Source organism: Eptatretus burgeri, chromosome 7 (assembly GCF_056783735.1).
Source record: "Eptatretus burgeri isolate ZD-2024b chromosome 7, Ebu_testis_v1, whole genome shotgun sequence".
Taxonomy (NCBI): Eukaryota; Metazoa; Chordata; class Myxini; order Myxiniformes; family Myxinidae; genus Eptatretus; species Eptatretus burgeri.
The window spans coordinates 31,945,295-31,970,490 of NC_140967.1; the positions used below are offsets into that span (position 1 = coordinate 31,945,295).

The following is a 25,196-nucleotide window of genomic DNA, read 5'->3' on the forward strand; positions in this document are numbered from 1 at the left end:
ACCTGTACCTGCATAGTGTGTTGTTGTGCCTTTTTTGTTGTTGCTGGTGGTGCTTATTTATTAATTTATTTTTGATGTTGTACAATTTTGCCTGTGAAAGATGGAAACATCGTTATCTCGAAAGGAAAGAAAGTGAAAGCTGTGTGTGGTGTTTAATGGTTGCAAGAGAGCAGATTGTCCAGAGAAATGCAATTTAACATCTATAAAGGCCCAACCAGTTGAATTTACATGAAGCCCAGTGATCTAAAAATTCCTTGAGGCAAAACGAATTTAGACGATCATTAAAAATTACCTTCGCAAGGCTTTCAAAACTAGTACAATTGAAGGAAATTTCATTTTCATAACCATGTGCTGCAATATAGTTAACAGTGCAAGAAGTGCATGTAACCTTAAAAGATAAGGTGACACAAGGTGCCCGTCGCCCATGCTAACAGAGCAGGAGACGTTACTGTCAGCATTGGAAAGGAGCCACTCGATGTAAACGGAGATATTCTCTCCACGAACCACCACATCAGCAAATGACAGATGCAGAGCTGCAAATATGAAGACCAAAGAGACAAAGCTGTCGAAATACAACATCAGTGAATGGTGAGTGACCAAGAGCAAGAATTACAGATGAGGTTTCAGTGGAAGCGGAATTTCGATTTGAAGAGCCATTGGAAAAGAATGATATAAAAATTGTAAACACTGTATGCAATTAAACTTGGGTAGAGTCGATTCATTTAAATGCTAAATAACAAGCAAAAATACAAAGCTGCATGTACAAACATCATACAAAGGATGTCAGTAAACTAAGTGAGGTTGATAATCAGGAGTCTTGCTGGCCGAGAACGTTAGACGGTTTCGACTTTCCTACCTTCCAGGCAGCTGTAATCAATCTGGAGATAGCTGCCGATGGTAGGGCACGGCTCACCGAACAGGGTGGAATCTGAGGCCGCTTGGCAAGTCTGCACTCCCTGGCAGAGGCCTGAAAACCAGACATGACACATGAGATATAGTCAATGGTAATGAGATCCTATAAGAGGATTGCACGAAGTGTCAACTCCACAGATAAATTTAGTGAAAAAGAAAAACCATTGATCTTTCAACATGTCTAACTGTACATACTAGCATGGTTTTAAAAGCTTGAATTAGGGGAGATAAAAAAATACTTAACAGGAGATAAAAGGTGAACTACAAAAAGAGGGAATGCTGAATGAAATGCAAGAAGCTTTCGTATGTGGAAACAGAAAGATTGGGTATCGAATTAAAGTGCGAAAGGGAAAGAAAATGCACTATTTTTATTGAAAGGATAGACTGAAATAAAAAATTTTTAAAAACACTTATAAACAGTGACATTTTGGAAGATTTAATCCGATCAATCAAAAGTGAATGAAAGAGGAAAAAAAAAAAACAAGCGAGAAAGGAAAAGCCTTTTTTGAGTGATCCATTTCTGCAAGAGTTACAAACCTTTGTTGCTCATTATACCCACAAAGAGTCACATAACCTGCCTTAACATCACCATGTGTCCTTTAAAAAAGGAGCAATGCCCCTTGGCTCACCTGGTAGAACCAGGGAAACACTGGAAGGCATGAATGACCCACAAAATACGTAAATTAGCCGATGGTTTGAACAAACTTGCGAATCCACCATGCAGAGATGATTCCTACCAACTTGCATCTAAATCGGGTGAATTATCTTTCACAATAAGTCAAAAGTTGCGGTCCTAGAATCGGAATGACATTTGACCATTAAGTTGACCGACTTAAGATGCATGTTTTTGATGGTATTCACAAGGCATCAGGAGGTGAAAATAGGACGATTCGTTTTAGCATCACGGGTGATGAAGGTTGTGGTCAACTTTCATCAAAATTGTGTGTGTACTTTTGAAGAAGAAAGCAAATACCTATTTTTGGGGGTCAAACCTGGACCTACTTTGACACCCCATAGACCTCCTTTGACCCTGATTTTTTTTTTAATGCTGTGAATAAACTTTGGTACATCACGGGTGATGAAGGTTGTGGTCAAGTTTCATCGAAATCGTGTGTATAGTTTCGGAGAAGAAAGCAAATACCTCTTTTGGGGGTAAACCCTCCTTCCCCCGTAGACTCTTTTTAGACCCTGTACGTACACTCACCTCTAAGCTGTCTAGCCTGGGTTTGAATCCCAACCCAGCTATAAACTGTCATCCCGGTGTTTCACAGGCAGGGTGATTTATCAATGTGTGTGCCATCCCTCGGATAGACGTTTAACGGACATCACCGGCACCATCAAAAATTCCAAATTCCTTCCCTAACCAGCAGAGGGCATGGCATCAGCGGCATAGCCACACTCTCAGCCAATGAGTGTTTCCCCATAGCCTTGTGATGCATACGAATGAAGAATAAGTCTTTCATTGTTCATTGCAGAGTCTCACACATGGTACTCTTGTTGCCACCTCACAACATTGTGGACATTATTTTCCCAGCACACGATTTATCCTACTCTCAAATATGCAAGCCCTCCATTTGACTGCATTTTTATCACCTGCATTTTCTTGCTATCGACATGACGATCAAGCATCCTTCAGATCTGCTCCTCAACTGTGGAACTTGCTGTCTTTTTTAATCCACGCAACCTCGTCAATTGCAAATTTTAAATCTCACCTTATTGCAGCCACTTTTTCAAAATTATGACTTTTCTTACTTTTTTGTATACAACAAGGTCAAGGCTCGTTTGTTTTTCTACTTCTTTGTTTGTAAAGCACTTTAAGATTTAACTTTCAATATAAAGCACAAGATAGGAAACCTATTGATTAACCATCGAGGCATTTCTCTGTTTCCCATTACAAATATTCCATCTCACCTTCTAAGGAGGAATTTGCCATCATGTAAAACGTTATATGCTAATTGCCTCCACCACCGAAGGTGAAGGAGGTGATGTTTTCACCCCTCTCTGTCTGTCTGTTACTTGCAAAATCGAAGATTTTTCAAGTATGTGGGGAGTCGATTTTGTTATTCTGTCTGTGTTTGTTGGGTGGTCGCGAGACCATCGTTTTTCTCAGGTTTTCCGTCTGTTGGGTGGTCGCTAGACTACCCTTAGTCTCAGGATTTCCGTCTGTCTGTATGTCTGTCTGTTTGTATGTAATGGACAGCTCTGGAGGCCAGAGGAGTCAACCGATTTTGATGAAACTTGACTGGTAGGTTTATACCAGGATCGAGTTTATGCTTTTGAGCACCGTTGCTATGGACGCCACCGTTGCCTAGCGACGGGACTTTGAAATTTTTGAAAAAATCCGAATTTTTTTTTTTTAATCAAAAATCGGCTTCCGCGCTTTTATGTGCACTATAATCAACCTCTTTGTCAAAAATTTTCAACCCGATCTGTCAAAAACTGTATGACTAGTATGCAATTATATTACTATATGCTCTCACCCCAACGTTCACGTTGGGATTCCCTAACGTAGGGTTAGGGAATCGAACACAAATGATGAATGGACAGTTGCTCGTCATGTTCCTATATGGAACAACGAATGGCAAAAATGCCATCTGATGTGTTCTCTTATCTACATATTTCAAATTCGCCTTAGTCTAGCGACCACCCATGTCGCCTACCGGCTTGTCTGTTAGTTTGTATGTAATGGACAGCTCTGGAGGCCAGAGGAGTCGACCAATTTTGATGAAACTTGACTGGTAGGTTCATACCAGGACCTAGTTGTATGCTTTTGAGCATCGTTGCTATGGACGCAACCGTTGCCTAGCAACAGGACTTTGAAATTTTTGAAAAAAAATTTTTATGTCGGACAACAACAAAAATCGGGACAACAGGACTTTTATGCGCACTATAATCAACCTCTTTGTCAAAAATTTTCAGCCCGATCCGTCAAAAACTGCATGACTAGTATGCAATTATATAGCGACCACCCATGTCACCGACCGGCTTGTCTGTTGGGTAATCGATCTGGTCGAAAAAAAAAATTTTGAGATTTTTTTTCTCCCCTTATTATCAGTATTTCCGTCGATATGTTTGTCTGTCTGTCTGTTGGCTGCTCTTAGAGCACCCTTATTCTGGACATTTCCATCTGACTGTCTGTCTGTGAAACTTTGGTCAAGCCTTGGGGCTAAACCACTCAACCGATTCCAATGAAATTTAGTAGGTAGGACCAATATTTCTGGGAATCGTGTGCTTTCGAAGATGGGACCCCGGGCCCGAGCAACGGCAGAGCAACGGCCCTTTAAAGTGGTCAAAAAAATCGAAAAAAATAAATAAATAAATAAATCGAAAAATCGAAGCTTCGAGTTGTGTGCGCAATCTATCTAGCTCCCTTCATGCCAATTTGCAGCCCTAACAAAAAATATTTGTCGGAGGAGATAGGTTTTGGGCGAGTAAATGTCGAACATTTCAGAAACGGTTAATTGCGAATATCTCTAAGAGAAAGAGTCTGATTTTGATGAAACTTGGGTGAAATATGTACCATGTGGCTAGCATGTACACAAAAATGAATGGTTGCTATGCACACCTCCGTTGCTTAGCAACAGCTAAAATACTTTATCATACATCGTACACTTATTGTGGACTGTGCAAAAAAATCAATACTTCCGAAAATGGACCTCCGAGGGACCTGTTTTTTGTGGCAAGGAGAATGTCTTACAGCATCATATAAAAAAAAATAAAATCTTTAGCGAATAGATAAATGGAATTACCAGGGCTGCCATTTGTTCGAGTCTCTTTGGAAACATGCCTGAAATTTCACAACGAGGGTTTCTGGGTGCAAACTAAGAGGGCTGTGATAATCATATTTAATGTGCTAAATTGATTGATAGCATGTACATGAATATCGGCTAGTTGTGTCGGCCAGCTTTCCATCTAGAGCGAGCAGCCATGTCGCCTACCGGCTTGTCTGCATGTATGTCTGTTCGGTCCAGTGCTCCATTAATACAATGGCGATTTCGATGAAACTTGGTTGGTAGGTTCAGACCATGACCCCGTTGTGTGCAAATGAAAACCGTTGCTATGGACACCACTGTTGCCTCGCAACGGGACTTTGAAAATTTTTGAGAAATCATTAAAAATTAATTTTTTCGAAAATCAAAAATCGGGCCATGAGCGACTGTGGGCAGTACATTCAGCCGTATTGTCAAAAATTTCCAGCCGGATCCTATGAAAACTGTCAGAGAAGATAGACTGAATGAACCCTGGTCGAAAACAATAAAAAAACGAAGTCCGTTATATCTCAGAGACTGAGTCAGATGTACATGAAACTGGTATGGTAGGTTCATGGTATGTCCTAGTTATGTGTGAGAAAGAACCGTTGCTATGGACCCCTCCGTTGCCTAGCAACGGCCGAAAAACCTCTAAATGTGGGGGTATTTTAACGAACAAACAATCTGCAGCATTAACCCTTGAAGCTCGAATCATGAATTTTATTGTGCTTAATGCTCAGGTCATTCCCCATCGAATGGGCCCATCGCGTCAGGTTCTATTGGGTAGTCGACTGCCCATGTCCGCTTACCGGCTTGTCTGTATGTATGTCTCTTCGGTCCAGTGCTCCGTTAATACAATGGCAATTTCGATGAAACTTGGTTGGTAGGTTCAGCCCATGACCCCGTTGTGTGCAAATGAGAACCGTTGCTATGGACACCACCGTTGCCCAGCAACGGGACTTTGAAATTTTTGAAGAATCATAAAAAAATTATTTTTTCGAAAATCAAAAATCGGGCCACGAGCGACTGTGGGCAGTACATTCATCCATATTGTCAAAAATTTCCAGCCGGATCCTATGAAAACTGTCGGAGAAGATAGACTTTGAATGAACCCTGGTTGAAAACAATAAAAAAATGAAGTTCGTTATATCTCAGAGACTATGAGTCAAATGTACATGAAACTGGTATGGTAGGTTCATGGTATGTCCTAGTTATGTGTGAGAAAGAACCGTTGCTATGGACCCTCCATTGCCTAGCAATGGCCGACTACCCATGTCTGCCTACCGGCTTGTTTGTTTGTTTGTGTGCAGGATATCTCAAAAGTTGTTGACACTTTCAGATGAAATTTTGTGTGCAGGTTCGGTGTGTGATAAGGACTGATTTGAATTTGGTGAAGATCCGGATCAGGACGCTAATTCTTTAAGTTATTCTTCACCATTGATAGATAGGGCCAAAAACAATGTATAAATTGAGCACGATATCTCAAAAAGTTGTGGATGGATTCAGACAAAACTTGGAGAACATGTTTGGTGTGACAAGGAAGAATTGATTAAATTTTGGTGAAGATCCAGATCCTGATCCGATAATTTTTAAAGTGATTCTTCACCATTGAGAAAAGGTGCCAAAAACGATATATAGCATGATATCTCAAAAAGTTATTGGGCCTGATATATTCTGCTATATGAGGCATTGTGTGGCAGATGTATGCACTCCACCGAATGCCCTTCCAGAGTCAATCTGTAATTATTCGACATTTACCTATTTTACTTTCTATCCCATGTTCAGATTGCTTTTAACATGTTAATCCTACATATTCATCACTTTGACTAGTGGTTCTCAAAGTGGTCCCTACCGCCCCCCAGTGGGTGCTGGGAACTTTCAGGGGGTGCTCCAGACTCCACGTGGTAGGGGGGGCTCTGGCAATGATTTGGGGGGCACTGGCGATTTAGAGGAGCAGCGACGATTAGGAGCGCTCATTGGGCTTCCTGCAGTCTGAACAGGTTACCCGGCGCCATTCGGCAAATTGGCCATACAATGCCCATTGCGGTCCTCCTTGTTTGCCGTGGCGCCGTCCAGAGAGAAATTAAAGACAGGCAATGGGACAGGTAGGCCGTTTTGTAAATAATGAACACATTTTAAAATGTATTTATTCTGAAAATCATTAAGTTCTTCAAGCATATTACAGACTTGTTTACCAACAATGCAAGTCAGTGTTTTTGTTTTTTTTTAATACACACATGGTGTGAATACCATATACATGTGTTATGATCGGGCAGCGCAATTCCCAGCGAGGCACGAGTACTGAGGCGGCGCGGCATTGTGTTTTAGGCGCGGGTACTGAGGCGGCGCGGCATTGTGTTTTAGGCGCGGGTACTGAGGCGGCGCGGCATTGTGTTTTAGGCGCGGGTACTGAGGCGGCGCAGCATTGTGTTTTAGGCGCGGGTACTGAGGCGGCGCGGAATTGTGTTTTAGGCGCGAGTACTGAGGCGGCGCGGCATTGTGTTTTAGGCGCGGGTACTGAGGCGGCGCGGCATTGTGTTTTAGGCGCGGGTACTGAGGCGGCGCGGCATTGTGTTTTAGGCGCGAGTACTGAGGCGGCGCGGCATTGTGTTTTAGGCGCGGGTACTGAGGCGGCGCGGCATTGTGTTTTAGGCGCGGGTACTGAGGCGGCGCGGCATTGTGTTTTAGGCGCGGGTACTGAGGCGGCGCAGCATTGTGTTTTAGGTGCGAGTACTGAGGCGGCGCGGCATTGTGTTTTAGGTGCGAGTACTGAGGCGGCGCGGCATTGTGTTTTAGGTGCGAGTACTGAGGCGGCGCGGCATTGTGTTTTAGGTGCGAGTACTGAGGCGGCGCAGCATTGTGTTTTAGGCGCGAGTACTGAGGCGGCGCGGCATTGTGTTTTAGGTGCGAGTACTGAGGCGGCGCGGCATTGTGTTTTAGGCGCGGGTACTGAGGCGGCACGGAATTGTGTTTTAGGCGCGAGTACTGAGGCGGCGCGGCATTGTGTTTTAGGTGCGGGTACTGAGGCGGCGCAGCATTGTGTTTTAGGTGCGGGTACTGAGGCGGCGCGGCATTGTGTTTTAGGCGCGGGTACTGAGGTGGCGCGGCATTGTGTTTTAGGCGCGAGTACTGAGGCGGCGCGGCATTGTGTTTTAGGCGCGGGTACTGAGGTGGCGCGGCATTGTGTTTTAAGCGCGGGTACTGAGGCGGCGCGGAATTGTGTTTTAGGTGCGAGTACTGAGGCGGCGCGGCATTGTGTTTTAGGTGCGAGTACTGAGGCGGCGCGGCATTGTGTTTTAGGTGCGAGTACCGAGGCGGCGCGGCATTGTGTTTTAGGTGCGAGTACTGAGGTGGCGCGGCATTGTGTTTTAGGTGCGAGTACCGAGGCGGCGCGGCATTGTGTTTTAGGTGCGAGTACTGAGGCGGCGCGGCATTGTGTTTTAGGTGCGGGTACTGAGGCGGCGCGGCATTGCGTTTTAGGTGCGAGTACTGAGGCGGCGCGGCATTGTGTTTTAGGGGCGAGTACTGAGGCGGCGCGGCATTGTGTTTTAGATGCGAGTACTGAGGCGGGGCGGCATTGTGTTTTAGGTGCGAGTACCGAGGCGGCGCGGCATTGTGTTTTAGGTGCGAGTACCGAGGCGGCGCGGCATTGTGTTTTAGGTGCGAGTACCGAGGCGGCGCGGCATTGTGTTTTAGGTGCGGGTACTGAGGCGGCGCGGCATTGTGTTTTAGGCGCGGGTACTGAGGCGGCGCGGCATTGTGTTTTAGGTGCGGGTACTGAGGCGGCGCAGCATTGTGTTTTAGGCGCGAGTACTGAGGCGGCGCGGCATTGTGTTTTAGGTGCGAGTACTGAGGCGGCGCGGCATTGTGTTTTAGGTGCGGCTACTGAGGCGGCGCGGAATTGTGTTTTAGGTGCGGCTACTGAGGCGGCGCGGCATTGTGTTTTAGGCGCGAGTACTGAGGCGGCGCGGCATTGTGTTTTAGGTGCGAGTACCGAGGCGGCTCGGCATTGTGTTTTAGGTGCGGGTACTGAGGCGGCGCGGCATTGTGTTTTAGGTGCGAGTACCGAGGCGGCGCGGCATTGTGTTTTAGGTGCGAGTACCGAGGCGGCGCGGCATTGTGTTTTAGGTGCGGGTACTGAGGCGGCGCAGCATTGTGTTTTAGGCGCGAGTACTGAGGCGGCGCAGCATTGTGTTTTAGGCGCGGGTACTGAGGCGGCGCGGCATTGTGTTTTAGGTGCGGGTACTGAGGCGGCGCAGCATTGTGTTTTAGGCGCGAGTACTGAGGCGGCGCGGCATTGTGTTTTAGGCGCGGGTACTGAGGTGGCGCGGCATTGTGTTTTAGGCGCGAGTACTGAGGCGGCACGGCATTGTGTTTTAGGCGCGGGTACTGAGGTGGCGCGGCATTGTGTTTTAAGCGCGGGTACTGAGGCGGCGCGGAATTGTGTTTTAGGTGCGAGTACTGAGGCGGCGCGGCATTGTGTTTTAGGTGCGAGTACTGAGGCGGCGCGGCATTGTGTTTTAGGTGCGAGTACCGAGGCGGCGCGGCATTGTGTTTTAGGTGCGAGTACTGAGGTGGCGCGGCATTGTGTTTTAGGTGCGAGTACCGAGGCGGCGCGGCATTGTGTTTTAGGTGCGAGTACTGAGGCGGCGCGGCATTGTGTTTTAGGTGCGAGTACTGAGGTGGCGCGGCATTGTGTTTTAGGTGCGAGTACTGAGGCGGCGCGGCATTGTGTTTTAGGTGCGAGTACTGAGGTGGCGCGGCATTGTGTTTTAGATGCGAGTACTGAGGCGGTGCGGCATTGTGTTTTAGGTGCGAGTACCGAGGCGGCGCGGCATTGTGTTTTAGGTGCGAGTACCGAGGCGGCGCGGCATTGTGTTTTAGGTGCGAGTACCGAGGCGGCGCGGCATTGTGTTTTAGGTGCGGGTACTGAGGCGGCGCGGCATTGTGTTTTAGGCGCGGGTACTGAGGCGGCGCGGCATTGTGTTTTAGGTGCGGGTACTGAGGCGGCGCAGCATTGTGTTTTAGGCGCGAGTACTGAGGCGGCGCGGCATTGTGTTTTAGGTGCGAGTACTGAGGCGGCGCGGCATTGTGTTTTAGGTGCGGCTACTGAGGCGGCGCGGCATTGTGTTTTAGGCGCGAGTACTGAGGCGGCGCGGCATTGTGTTTTAGGTGCGAGTACCGAGGCGGCGCGGCATTGTGTTTTAGGCGCGGGTACTGAGGCGGCGCGGCATTGTGTTTTAGGTGCGAGTACCGAGGCGGCGTGTCATTGTGTTTTAGGTGCGGGTACTGAGGCGGCGCGGCATTGTGTTTTAGGTGCGGGTACTGAGGCGGCGCAGCATTGTGTTTTAGGTGCGAGTACTGAGGCGGCGCGGCATTGTGTTTTAGGTGCGAGTACTGAGGCGGCGCGGAATTGTGTTTTAGGTGCGGCTACTGAGGCGGCGCGGCATTGTGTTTTAGGCGCGAGTACTGAGGCGGCGCGGCATTGTGTTTTAGGTGCGAGTACCGAGGCGGCGCGGCATTGTGTTTTAGGCGCGGGTACTGAGGCGGCGCGGCATTGTGTTTTAGGTGCGAGTACCGAGGCGGCGTGTCATTGTGTTTTAGGTGCGAGTACTGAGGCGGCGTGTCATTGTGTTTTAGGTGCGGGTACTGAGGCGGCGCGGCATTGTGTTTTAGGTGCGAGTACTGAGGCGGCGTGTCATTGTGTTTTAGGTGCGAGTACCGAGGCGGCGTGTCATTGTGTTTTAGGTGCGGGTACTGAGGCGGCGCGGCATTGTGTTTTAGGTGCGCGCTGTTGTAGCTACCGTTGGAAATGTGAAGAAAGTTTTTTTTTGACGCGCAGGGTGAAAATCGATGCGCGCTGACCAGAGACCGGAAATATATAATTATTGTTTGGCCTTATCACTGGTGTTAGTCTTTCGACATCTTGGCGTATTGATTTCATTATTCAAAAAAGCTTCACGTCCGGTCGGCTTCAAGATGTCGGCCTCAAAGAAAAAGTGCCGTTAGTATTCCGTTGAATACATCAAGTATGGATTCATTCCATCCCTGACGAACACGCAGTTACCGATGTGTTTGTTGTGTGGTATCACGCCGTCCAATGAATCAATGAAACCATCTCGACTGAGCGAGCACCTGAGTAAAAAGCACAGTGATAAGGCTCGCGCAGAGGTCAGCTATTTCCAATCGCTGAAAGAGAAATTTGAGAAGCGATCCACGGTAACGACGATGTTCAAAGCCAGCCAAAAGCTCGTGGATAAAGGACTGGAAGCGTCCTATAAGCTGTCATTGCTCATCGCCAGATCTGGAAAACCGTATTCAATCGGCGAACAGTTGATCAAACCGGCTGTTGGGGAAGTGATAAAAACTGTTATGGGCCAGGATCCGTATCCAGTTCTCTCGTCGATTGCGCTCAGCAATGATTCCGTGGCCAGGCGGATTGATGAAATGTCATCAGATGTAGAAGATAAGCTGTTTTGTGAGCTGAGAAGCACGCACTTTGCCATCCAACTGGACGAGTCCACTTTGCGTGACAGTGAAGCTCTGTTACTCTGCTACGTTCGTTTCATCCGTGATCAGGAAATGGTGGAAGAATTGTTGTTTGCCCGCTCTCTCCAGACCGATACAAAGGGTTCTTCCATCTTCCAAACATTGGAGAAGTACTTCACTGATAAGAACATACCGATGGAGAACATTCTCGATTGCGCGACGGACGGGGCACCAGCGATGGTTGACCACCAATGTGGTTTTATTGCGCTTCTGAAGAACCAGGTACCGTCCGTGTTCGCCATTCACTGAGTTGTGCACCACCAGCGTCTTGTAGCAAAAGCTCTCAGCACCAGACTTCATACATCACTCCAAATAGTAATCAAAGCAGTGAATAAAATCAAGGTGTCGTCTCTGCATGATCGGCTGTTTGCCAGGAGAATGATGAACCATTCGAGAGGCTCTTGTTGTTGCATACCGAAGTTCGATGGTTGTCCAAAGGTACTTGTTTGACCCGTTTCCATGCCCTCTTCTCGACAGTGGTCGAGTTTCTGTCGGAAATTGATACAGAGTTATCGGAGAAAGTGAATGTGATTGAGCATGATGTGGCTTACCTCGTGGACATATTCAGTATACTGAATGATGTCAACAAACACCTCCAGGGTGACCATATGACGCTGATTAAAGCAAAGAAAGTGATCGGCGCGTTCGTCACCAAGGCCACTCTGCACAGGGAAACCCTCAGCCGCAGAGATATGTACCACTTTCCCCGGTTGGCAAAGGACACTGCTGTTTCTGATGAAGAGCTGCTCGTTTATTGTAATCACCTTGAGAAGATTCGTGGAGATATGGAGCAGCATTTCAGAGACATGCTAGAACTGTCGGTGCCAGCATGGGTGATCAACCCATTCAAATGTGACATTCGAGATGTGAAGTGCAAATGACAGGACGAAATTATCAACTTGTGGAATGATGTTGTGGCGAAGGCAAGATTCTCGCAGCATGAATACGGAAAATTCTGGATTCTGGAGCGGGGCGAATACCCAGCAATGTGGACAGAGGCAGAACTGCTGTGGATGGCATTCCCCACATCATACCTCATTGAAAAAGGGTTCAGTGCCGTGACGGTGCTGCTGACCAAGTATCGAAACCGCCTTGACATTACCAAGAGGGGCGATCTGCGTCTCGACCTCACTGAGATGGAGCCAGACGTTCGTAATCTCGCAGCGAGTCACCAGGCCCACCCTTCACACTAACGGCGTTTTGGGCCTGTGATAACGGATTCCCAGTTTGCCTCACCTGGACCTGTTCTGCTGAAACATTGTAGGTAGTGCAAAATAAAATAGAAAAGTAAATTAAAACAAAGTAAAATATTATTCAGAAAATATTTGGCTTCTGTTATTTTTGCTTCCTATCGACATAAATTCGGACTATCCTATTGCCCACTGGGTGTCCGACCACGAACGATAGGACAAGGGGGCATTGGGCTGGTCCAAGAGGGCAGAAGGGGGTGGTAGTCAAAAAAAGTTTGAGAACCACTGACCTCGACCTTTCAAAAGCTGCCTGAGTATAAAAATCAAAACAGAATAGAAAGCAAGAAAAAGAGCAATCAGAGATTGCAAACCCTCACCAGGAATTCTTTTGAGTGGTGTATTTTTATCGGTTTTCAGATAAATCCAATATGCCTGCCAAACCATGTGACCTTCGATGTCATATGTGTGACTCTTTTGTTCCTCATGGATAGACGGTCATGTGTGTAAATTTTTGCCTCGAACTCTTCAGCCACTTCAGAGAAGAAGATTTTTGAAGGTTTAAAAAAACAATATGGCTGCCGAATTCCGTGACTGATGATGTTATGAAATTTTTTTCTGTGGACCAATTTATCCCTAGATGACCCTCAAAAATTTTCATACTGATCGGATGTGGCGTTCTCCATATGCAATTGTGCCGTCATAACGAGAGCACTGATGACCTCATAAAAAAAATCATGTTCGTTCCCCATAAGGAATACTTGCGATGTTTCAAGTTTCAATTTTTCCTTGGTGCTGTTTCAGAGATACAGAGGTCCAAAGTTTTTCCATTTTTCCAATATCGCGACCACACCACGTCACCTATGACGTCATAATTATCATTGAAACATTCTACATGAGTAGCAGCAACAATGGTGAGAATTTTGTCTCAATCCGACAAGTGGTTGCGGAGAAAAACACGAAAGTTCTGTGCGGCAAACTAACAAACAAACAAACAAACAAACACACAGACAAACAAATGGACCCAAACGCAATACCCTCTCCGAATCCTTCGGTGAGGTTAATGAGATAAAACGGTACATCAAATACATTGTCAATCATATAGCCCACCGTTCACCAAATCCGTGACATTTACGAAGGAGCAGACATCCTCACTGGGAAAAGCAGTGGAGTGCCAGGTAGAAACCTCCTCTGAAAGGCATAGATAGGGACTAGAGCGTCCAAACTTGCCACTTTCAATGCGCAATACATGACCTTGGAGGCAAGTTAATGTGGCATTCGTTCCCTGGCATGCGAGTGTGTTCTGGTCATCTGCACAAGGTGACAACACAATATTATTTGTACGGTATTGTCAACAAAAGGGAAATTTTAATGAATACAGCTTCAGAGGATGTTATATGCCAGTTGCGATGTTTCAAGATCATAGCTTTTTGAAGATAATATTTGTCAATAGTCACAGATTAACAGCAAGCCAACTCGGTAATTTCATACAATCATGTGCATACCACGCTCGTCAAAACTTCTCGAACACCTATCAAACCTACCATTCACTTTCATTATTCTAAGGACACAAGAAGAAGTCGAAGGGTGTCACATCGGGAGACTGTGGAAGCCAGGGGATTGACACATCATGTCCAATTAATCTACTGGGGACGTTCCCAGTTCTCAAGGTTGCATGATCTGCACTGCTCCCCTCCACCCCCCGCACTCACACAAGCATAACAGATCACATTAGCCTATTCTATATACCTAGCAGGGGCCTGCAGAACAATCACACATTGTAAAATGTGATTTCAAGTCCTCAACCCCTCACTCCCAATCCTACGGCTTCAATTCCCTCCCCATTCCAAGCCTTCAAACCCATCCCCATAAGTACAATTCCTCAACCCCCATTGACCACAACTCCTCAACCTCTCCTGACCCCCACACATACACACAGTGAACACAGAAAGAGCAAATGAAACAGCAAGACCATGGTTCCTATATGTCATGGCCCATCACGGGCACCTGTCCAACTCACAATTCCGTGAGATATGTGGAAACCCCATGGAGTTGCAACTCTCAAGTGACCATGAGCATCCTAATTGTGCCAATAATCGACCCTGAACCAATTATATTCTTCCTGGTGCATAATATAGTCAGCGATTTATGTTGAGTCTATTTGTGTCGTTTCTCGAGAACGTCGCTAACACATTGTGTGACGATAGTCAATTCTGTTTGTCTGACATGTGGGGTACAGAAAGGTATATGTTCAGACAACAGACATGAAAGGACAAAGCAAAAATGAAAAAGAATGACAGAAAGCAGCAGGTTAATCTCATTATGATAAAAAGAGAAAAGTCTAATCAGAAAAAAAGAAATAGGAGGGATGTGTTTTTTAAAAGAAATGGTAACAGGTGTAAATATGGTGATGCACAAATGTTTCAGGTTATAGGGCATCCAATGTTGGGGAAAGTGAGGAATTCAGTGAAATGAAGAGTAAATGCCATAACATCCCTCTTCCCTCTCTGCAGACCTTGATAGAATCACGAGCTGGTCAAACATCCTGAAAACATTTTTCAATACTGACAAAATCTCATACTCTCATACCCCATCTCCAAAAAGACCACCTTGCAAACCCTCCAATTCAACAATCCTCTTGAAGAAGTTCAATCACTTTTGGGCCTCACGAGATCAGCTATGATTTTTCTTGGGCAAACTATGCTTCAAAGTTGGTCCCCAAAGCCAGTCACTAACTGGGCATCCTCCATCGTACAAAGTCCTTCCTTGGCACACCTGAAATTGTATCCACCTACAAGGCCTTCATTCACAACTGGATAGAATATTGCTCTCACCTGCAGGCTGGTACCCCTGCCTGATACCCTACTTATTTTTATGCTGTGGGAAACAAGACCTTGAAGATCATTGGAATATCCTGTGATGATGCTGAGTCAATGGGCCTATCATTTTCCCATCGCAGACAGGTCGGTGGTCTCATTGCCTTCTACTGTCTCCTTTCTGATTTCACACCTTTTGCTCTTTCCATGCACTGTCTGTCCCCACCATGTGTCTGTCGAGCTCACGTGGTCCAGCATCAACCCCCATCTCGTGAAACTCCCAAAATCCGGAATCATGGCTCACCACCACTCATTCGTTACTCTCTGTTTTCCTACCTGTGGAACCAACCTGCACATTCTCTTTAATCCTACTCTTCCCTCCAGGTGTTTAAGACAGCTGTTCACCACCATCTCAGATCATCCCCAGTCCAAAACCATGATTTTTTGCCCGTATTAACTCCCCCCCCCCCAGCCCACCTCTTTCCAACTTTCCATTTTTTTTCCCGCCCATAGCTCTGTCCTCCCCTACCCCTCATTCTTCCCCCACTTCCCTTAAGGCCCAGTCACACCTTGACGTTTTAGCCAGCGATGGCAACGTATTAAAATTTATGTAAAACGCTGGCTTACGTTGAACTTTTGATGTTTTTTTTAAAGATTCGGACGTATTCATAGCGACTTGGTCTTATGTATAACGCATTGGTAACTACACAGAACGTTTCGTTGTGTTATAGATAACTTATACCAACGAATGCTGAACCTGTTGTCGGCCTACACAACCTATGCCCAACGATAGTCTAACTTAGGCATAGCGCGTTGCACGCATCGCCGACGATGTCGTGACGTAGCCTATTAAAAGGCTGACGCACAACAATTCAAATCATAACTGCCGTAGAAATGGAAGTGTGAACATCGCGGTCACACCTTGGCGATCTTGCCAGCGTATGCCGACGTAACAAAAAGTGTGTCTAAAACGTTGGGGCACGTCGAATACGGTATGGGTAAGTTTGGTATGCGCGAGTAGAACGCTAAAGTGCGCTATCATACGTCGTAGTAAGTAGAGTACGTCAAGAAATTTTGAACATGTTCAAAATTTTACGACGTACTCGGCGTATGGCACACGTTCCGCATGCGATGGGGATAAGTTTTACACACGATATGTGGACGCTTACACACGTCCACAAAGGCTACTTATAAGCTACTCATAAGTTGAAACACGTCGCGGTAATGTCTTTTTTACGCGAAACTTATTTCTAACTTATGTTTGACGTGCTTTGAACCAATTCTTTACGTAGTCCCAACACACATCGACGTATGTAGACGTATTCCAATGACGTCTTCCGGTCGACAAAAAAAAATAAATGAACGTGTTTCTAGCTTACAACTGCCATATAAAGACGTGTTCCCAGCGGTTTTGGGAATTGGTATATAAAAATGGTGTTCATAAAAGGGGAACCTAAATAAGAACAGAGTTCAATTTGTTCGACCACTTTATTAGCGTGGAACGACAATAATCAAACAAGTATTGAACAGGTTGAAACACCCACAACATCCCTGGCTCCGGGTCAGGCTGCGCATGCGCACTGGCCCAGGGGACCGTCGATATGTAGAATTACCGTAAAGTACAATGTTCTCTATCTCCCTCCGAGTCTTTATTATGTTAATAGATAAAGGCTGAGAAAATATTAAGTTTAATGAATGAACAAAAGTTTATATCGCCCATCGTGTGACTATTCCATGGAGTAGTCCTTGTGCCAGGCAGGCACGCTGGTCGCTCTGGTGGATCGGCGTTGACCTATCGCTGGTGCTGGTGGTGTCACATCGGGCCCCAGTGGGGATGGGGCTCTCGGGGTTTCAGGGGCCGATGGTGGCGTCTGAAGGATCGCGCGCCTCGGTGTGCCTCGTCCTGGTGCTGCTGGCGTGTCTAAAACGGGTGTCGTCTTGCGCCGGGTTGTGCATACTGACGTCAGTGCCGGCGTGGGCCCCGTTGGCGTCGCAGATGTCACGGGTTCGCTGTCGAGGTCAGGCAGTTGCGGTGTTACAACGGGTGCAGGTACAGTGATTCGGGTTGCTAGATCATCATAGATAGACCGGGGTGGCAGCTGGTCATTGCGAACTGGGCTAAACTTGCGCAGGAATTTCCTGTTCCGAAGTGTGACTCTGCCCGAGCCATCGATCTTGATCACGTATTGGTCGTGTTGGCGTACCTCCACGATACTGCCTGTCTTGTCCCATTTTTTTGGGTGGAATCCTGTCTGGTTCTGTACGCGGACTTGGTCCCCTACAGCAAGTGGCGGAAGGCGTTTGGTGTGTTCTGCCCAGGTGTCGGCTGTGCGGATATGACGTTTGCGGAGGGCCTCCTCCCTCGCTTTCAGGGTCTCATGCCAAGTGTCGTGCGGTCTGTACTTCCCGGGGATAATTGGGATGAAATCGCGTATCGGGCGGCCGAAGACACACATTGCCGGGGAGATCTTCGTGTCAGGGTCAGGCGTGTTACGATATTGTAGTATCGCTCTCTGCACAGCGTCAGTGTCAAGTTCTCCCTGCGGGCTGGTGTTGTCCGTGATAAGTCGTTTCATTGTCTTAACTCCAATCTCCGCGCGACAGTTGCTGTGAGGGAAGGCCACCGATGACAAGCGGTGGTGTACGCCCATCTGTGCAGGAATGACCTGGTCTCGGTGGAGGTGAACTCCGGTCCCCCATCCGACGCGAGCTCTTCTGGTGTCCCGTACGTCACGAAGGCGCGACGTAAGTGGTTTATGAGTCCGGCGGCGCCACCCGTCGACTTTGAGATGATCGGCCAGTTCGAGTATCTGTCCACTGTCACAAGGTAGTGTGCACCCCTGTGTACAAAGAAGTCCGAGCACACTGCCTGAAAGGGGTAAACGACCGGAATAGGTGGAGTTGGTGGCGCTCCAGGCTGTGATGGTGCCATCCGGTGGCAGTGTTCGCAGTTTTTCCGAGTGGCGCTGATGTCGGCCGACATGCCTGGCCAGAATACAGAGGATTCTGCGCGGGCGGTCATCATTGATACGCCCTGGTGGGCAGCGTGTAGGGCGCTCAGCACATCGCCGCGGAGTGAGGGTGGTATGACTACTCGGTCCTTGTATAGGATCACTCCATCTGTCGATGTAATGTTCTCGCGGTACTGGTGATAGTCGCGAATTGTCTCTGGCATCTCGATTTTTGAGTCGGGGATGCCGTTCATTGTCATTCCCTCCAATATGTGCATATCGCCATCGCTGCTGGTGGCTTCCCTGACGCGATCCCATGTTACTGATCGCAATGATTCGAGGCCCGCGGCACACCATGCCAGGTTGTCCTCGACGTCGTCGTCATACTCCGGCTCAGTTTGGCGTAGGAGGGACAGGACGTCGGTGTGCGTGCTTGGTTGGAGGTGGGTCGCTATGGTGGCATTGTCATCTGGAAGGTTCATGAGTGGAGGTCGCGTGGTGCCAACTGGCCTGCGCGACATGGCATCTGCCGCCTTGTTCTTCATTCCCGGGATATGTATGATGCGGAAGCGATAACGCAGGGTCTTCTCCTTGAGGTTCCTGAGGCGGGGGTTGGGTATGTCGTCAAGTGCTCTGTCCGAAAGGAGTTTCAGCAGTGGTTTGTGGTCTACCGCAACGATCAGGTTTTCGCAGCCCAGTACGAAGTAGCGCGCTTTGTCCAAGGCGTCCGCGACTGCGAGAGCCTCGCCCTCTATGGGCGCGTATCTGGATTCTGCCGCGTGTGTAAATCTGCTGCCGACCAGGGTTATTTTCCATCCATCAGTGCAGCAGAATGGTCTAACTGGCACGCATCGGCAGTGCTTTTGAAGCAACCAGAATCCGATTCCCTCCTTCGACCAGTCCGTGGCGATGCATGTTGGCTTAGTTTTGTCAAATATGCGGACACCGTGTTCGATTTCTTGTACGATCACGTCTTTCGACTCGCGGAATATGTCCTCTAACTCCATGGACCACTGGAAGCGTTCTCCACTTTTCAGGAGCTTCCGGAATGGCTGCATTCGTTCGGCCATACTAAAGGCGTATGCCACCTGGTTGACAAGCCCGAACCACGATCTGACGTCGGTGATGTTACGCGGTTGTGGGAAATCGTGGATTGCTTCCAGGTAGCGGCTGCACGGTCGCACGTCGGTCATGGTGATGGTGAAGCCCGCGAAGTCCACCGTGGGTGCGCTGAAGACAAACTTCTCCGGGTTGAGGATGATTCCATTCCGGCCGCATATATCCAGCCATTGGACCGCCTGGAAGTAGCTCCCCTCAATCGTGTCTGACCATAGGAGCGTGTCATCTACGCACTTGGTCTTGTTACCAATGTCCGCGACGATCTCATCGTATCGTCGTGAGTAACCGTCCCCCGATGCCATATACCCTTGTGGGGCAGATAGGTACCGGTAGCGCCCCCATGGAGTGATGAAGGTCGTCTTGTGGCGGTCGTCCTCGTGTAGGCGGACGCTATGGTAACCGTTCCATGCGTCGAATACTGTCTTGCGCTTCCCGTTAGGTACGCGTCTCGCCTGGTGGAACGGGGATTGGGTGTGGTGGGTCTCGCGGAACGCATGCTTGTTCAAGGCCTGAAAGTCGACGGTGCGTCGCGGCTTGCCATTCTTTTTCGCGCAAATTACCATGCGGTGACACCATGTCACTGGCGTGCCGACGGGTACTTCCTCCAACACGCCGAGCCGAACGTCCTGGTCGAGGCCTGCTTTTACCTCATCTTGCCAATGTATGGCCACGGAGATGGGAGTGTGATGGGCAACCGGTGTCGCGTTCTCACTGAGCATAAGACGTAGTGGCGGGCCGGTCATTCTCGGTAGTGGCTGGTGTGGGCACGTGTTGAATGTGCTGAGCATACATCCTGAGTAAATGTGACTGTAGTGCCTCTCTGTTGGCCTCGGTCGCTGGCATGGGGAGTGCGGTCGGCTTGGTCGGCGGCTCCGCGCGTCGCGGGCAGTCGCACAATTCCGAGGTCGTCAGATTCACCTCTCCGAGTGTCGGGAATCTGTCCGAGATCATTCCCAGGTCCATGCAGGCCGCGCGGGAGAGGAATATGCGGTCTGAAGAGTCCGTCACATACGCGATTTGGCGCGTCTCCAATCTCCGAGCGTCGTCACTGTTACCGGCGAATCTGACTACCACGGCTCCGAGGATACGAATTCCTCTGTTGTTTGCGGCCTTCATGGTCATGGATACAGGTATGAGGTCCTCGGTACTCAGGCCCATTTGTTGGACGACTTTAATGCCGATCAGGCAGCTCTGGCACCCCGTGTCTGCCATAGCGGGTAGGGTTACCGCGCGGGTGTGTTTCAGGAGGTTAAAACCCAGCGCTTTGTAATCCTCGCGCTTGTTGGTGAGAGTGAGGTTGACGTATGGCTGCGGGTCGGATATGCGTTTCATCCACTTATCGCACATATCATCGTACAGGTGGTGAGCGAGGGGAAGCGTGCGCATTTCGTCCTCTGTGCTGGCCATGGTGACCGTGCATAGCTCGACGAAGGCTGCCATCTGCTCGTCGTACATCCCGTCGGTCTCCTTAGATGGGGGTCTTGCCGATCGGCCGCCCAGGCACGCCTTGTCGAGGTGATTCTGGCGGTCACACTTCCGGCACTTTTTACCGTATCCGGGGCACTCGGCGCGTCTGGCGCGCCATTGAGGCGTTTTGCCGTGGCCCACCTCGCCGCAGTAGATGCATACTCCTTCGGGCTTGGCCTTCCGTTTTTCCGGCCTGGCTCCTACTTTGGCGTGGACGTCCTGTTGCTTTCCCCGCCGATACGAACTACTGATCGCGTCCGTGCTCTGAGTGTCAAGCAGGCGCGATGCCGAGCGTTTTCCAGACTCTTTGGCCTCAATATACTCTATCATGTCCTTTAATGGCATGTCCTGGTTCTTCTCACCGAGTAGGTCAAGTTGTATTGCTTGGTCCGCGATGCCACGGGCAACCACGTTGCGCAATATCTCTTCCGTGAAGTCGTTGACCTGATCGCACCCCGCCTTGGTGCACTTCATTTCATACTTGCACGTGTCCGCCTGCCCCTTGATGCGGGCGTGGAACGACCGGACGGGCTCCTCGTGTCCCTGCCGCATGTTAGACAGGGCCACTCGAGCTACCATCGTGTTCTCCTTCCGAACGGCGAGCGCCTTCATGGCGGCGAGGACGTCTTCTTCATCGCTGCCCACGAGGCTCCTACCCGCCGTGCGAGTGAGGTCCTTTCTCAGCTCCTCCTCACAGCACTCCAGTAGCTGCGCGACTATGTCAGGTCCGACAAGCTTAGTACCTGTTTTGTATTCGCCCCAGCGGGTTATGAAGTACGACCAGGCCTCGCCCGTTCCGGCCAGTGCTATGGAGGGACGCTTGAGTTTCTCCATCTTGGCATTCGAGCTCGCCGCCCTGGGGGCGGCGACGTGCACAGTGGCGTGTATACTCAACATGGCCGCCACCACTGCCGCCTCTGCGTGTGTAGCCATATAGTCACAACCCTCGATCGGGCACTCTGCTTCCACCGGCGCCATAGGAACAGTTATTCTGGAGTAAACGTTCTATTTTCGGTGATGCACACGTGTGTACAGTGTCCTGGGGGCGAAGATTGGGTACAGTACCCGAGAAATCCAAACTCACTGTCGACGTTCTCGTGGTCCGTTTTCACCCAGTCGCGTCCTCCTCAGCACCGACGATCTTTACTCGACTGCATCAAGTTGTTTGATTATAAATAAGAACAGAGTTCAATTTGTTCGACCACTTTATTAGCGTGGAACGACAATAATCAAACAAGTATTGAACAGGTTGAAACACCCACAACATCCCTGGCTCCGGGTCAGGCTGCGCATGCGCACTGGCACAGGGGACCGTCGATATGTAGAATTACCGTAAAGTACAATGTTCTCTAGAACCCAACAGTGTTTTCGAGTCCTTTTTGAGTCGATGTCCATGACAGCAGTCACATTATCAGTATCAGTATCAGTATTAGTATTAGTAGTAGTTTGTTCATGTTGGCAGTCGTAGGTGAGTGTGAGGGGGAGGGTGTGGGTTATGATGGATCGTCCTTTCGTCCGCGTGTCCACGGGTAGGTTCATAGGCTGCCACTCAACGATTTAAATGGCTGCATCTCCACTATTGAAAGTAGACGCTTGCGCTCAACAATTGGATTTTTTTTTACACTCAACGACTTTTAAACGGTACCACTTGTGGTGTAGCCTGCGGGCATGCAGGGCGGGGCATGATGATGGGAGGAGGGGTCGTCGGGTCTGCAAGTGATATAAGGTGTGCGCGCCGCCTGAGGCGCTGTAGTAATGCTGGAGTCGCCCGGCTTGTAAGTGTGCTGAGTACGTAATAAAAGGACGGTGGTGGGCAACGTACGCCCGCGCTCCCGCTTGTGCAACACAGCTCGGCTCGACTGTTCCCTCGCTCGTGCCTGCCTGCTAAGCATCTTCTACACGACACAATACCACTCAGCTAGTTTCATTGTTTACAATGAACGATTTAAATTGCTGTCACTCGCCTTTGTTTTTTTTTTGTTTTTTTGACGCTGGGGTTTGGAAATTTGAAACGTTTCTTCTGAACGTGTTAAAACGCTCAAACTCGACTATTTTAAATAGACGCTGCCGATGGACAATTGGAATCATAGCCAAGCTAGACATCGAAGTGTGAACATCCTCGTCATGCCGAAGAAAAATTTGAAGAATGCTGCAAATAAGTGTCCTGGCCGTAGCCGTGGACGCTGTCGCAAGGACGATCCATTATACCGACGTCTTTCAGCCTATGATTAACTTACAAGTAGCATGTGTTGACGTCTGTCAACGATCGCAGACCGTGCCTACAACTTATGGCCAGCGTAGCGGAACGTGTGAGTCATACGCCGGCATACGTCGTGAAATTTCAAGCATGAAAAAATTTGAGGACAACCGAAAAGTACAACGTTTAAAGCCAACGTACAACGATGTATGGCAACGTACTACGACGTATGCCAGCGTGCTCTCAATGTTATCAAAACTTACACATAACGTATTCAACGTGTGCCAGCGTTTTAGAAAAAAAATTCAAAAATCGGCATACGTTGGCTAAAACGTCAAGGTGTGACCGGGCCTTTACTTGTCCAAGTCTTTCTCTATTTTATCCCTCATCCCCACTGTTAGTGTGTTTGCCACCTCTCTTTATACTGTTCCTTTTGTTCTGTTACATCCTGGTCCGTTCTATGTTCTCGCTCCTCCACGAGCCTCGACATTGTGTACAAAAAGATACAATATGAAGCAAAAGTTGAGAAGGTGATGGTCCATTGCATAGTTACAGCAACCACCATACATTTAGGTAAATGTCCTACCAAACTGGCAGATAAATGGCAGTTCCCTGCTGCAGTCAGTGGACACCCAAAGAAAAGCTCCATCTTGGGCAGAGATTTGTGCACAAGCTTCAGCATGTGCTGCAGGCTCACCAGGTGCCCAGTTTGCATAAGATGCATTCGTTCCATCCAGCCACACAGCTACACCTGCTGGCACAAAAATACTCGCCCGTGGTTCAAGCAATGAGTACAATTAATTGCAGGTAAGATTCCACCACAAAACTCCTCTGCAAACAAGCCCCATCTGTGTTTTACTTGTGTGTACAGCATTCTGTCCGTCTTTTGACCACAACACACCGAAGAGCCAACGTAAGGTTTGCGGAAATTGCATCTCAGTGGTGCTCATATTCTATCTGAGTGTGGCTCAGACAGGGATTTAGAACTTGCACAGATATTCAGCACACAATGGCCTACTCTCTCAAAAGGCATTGTGGGATCTTTAACATCCACCTTTAAATACTAGATAGATTTATACCGGGAATCGAACACAGACCGCTCAAAAGGTGAGCACGCCGCCTCCGAGCCGTCGATCTTATCAGCCCAAGGGGAGAGGAAGAGGAAATTACATAACATTAAACCAATTTGCTCTAAATCAAAATTGCCAAAGTTATTCATCAAATAATGTGGTACGGACAGTACTTACTCCATGCACAAAACCTAATGTTTGAGTTTGCCATTTCGATATTTACATCTGAGCACACACAACATGATGCAGGGATCCTAGACTCAAATCCTTTCTACCATGTCAATTAGTCCATTCTCTCCTAATATCCTTTTAATTCATGTAAAAGTGTACAATCATGTTGTATAATATCGTTTTGTCCTACATGTAAGAAACAGTATGTACAAGTCCAAAGAGTTCCGTTCCATCCCCGAGTCTTAAATCACTGAAAAAATAATAACTCTTACATCCCTTTTAAAACCAGTTATTTCCCACTACCCTGACCCTCAAACTTTATTCCAAACTTCAGAAGCTTGTGAAAATATGACAATTAAAGAAAGGTCAGTGCATTCAACATCAGCAGTTACCACCATCCCCAATCCCTCGCCACCCTGGTGAACAGTCACATGAGCAGTTGTAAATTTTGTACCACGTTCCCCTTTCATTGCAACCATGCTATCTCAGACGTGCAGAACATCCTAGTGTTTTATCAGTGAGTGGAAGTGTCAATGCATTGCCTCGCTATTCATATGCAAAGCACCATTGCTGTTTTATTTTTGCATCTCAGAAAATAAAACCCCAGCATCGAAAAGCAAAAATACCATTCTACCGGTAGTCACATTTTTTAAAAATCATTGTCACAACAACTTAACATCAAACCACAGATTGTCGCTTGGAGCTAATCTTTGCTGCTCATTGTATCAAATGGAGGTATATTCATGAAAGTTATGCAACAAGTGTAATTCTCACTGATGAAGGTTGGAAATTTGGGTTTAGTCCAATCCAAAGGTTGCACAAGGAAAATGGATTGTGAGATATAAGTTTACTTTTTATATTGGATTCTTCTTTTTCAAACAGTGAACTTGTTAATTTATCATTACAGGTACCGGTACTCTCATATCATTTCAAATTAATTTATTATTTTGCAGGTACGTCAAGACATGCATCGTGCCCCTGCAGGATTGCTAAAAAGTGAACCAAATC

The 25,196-nt window shown here is 48.0% G+C and overlaps 1 protein-coding gene across 2 annotated transcripts in view; it reads right to left on the reverse strand.

Moving 5' to 3' along the window:
* Positions 1–25,196, reverse strand: part of PKD1L3 (polycystin 1 like 3, transient receptor potential channel interacting) — a 232,144-nt gene that overhangs the window by 198,796 nt on the left and 8,152 nt on the right. For both annotated transcript variants that reach the window (XM_085887936.1, XM_085887934.1), the window contains exons 2-5: positions 23,534–23,698; positions 13,508–13,708; positions 857–967; positions 389–533 (exon numbers count right to left, since the gene is read on the reverse strand). In XM_085887936.1, coding sequence (XP_085744062.1) covers positions 389–533; positions 857–967; positions 13,508–13,708; positions 23,534–23,698 — 622 coding nt within the window. The remainder of the gene's footprint in view (positions 1–388; positions 534–856; positions 968–13,507; positions 13,709–23,533; positions 23,699–25,196) is intronic.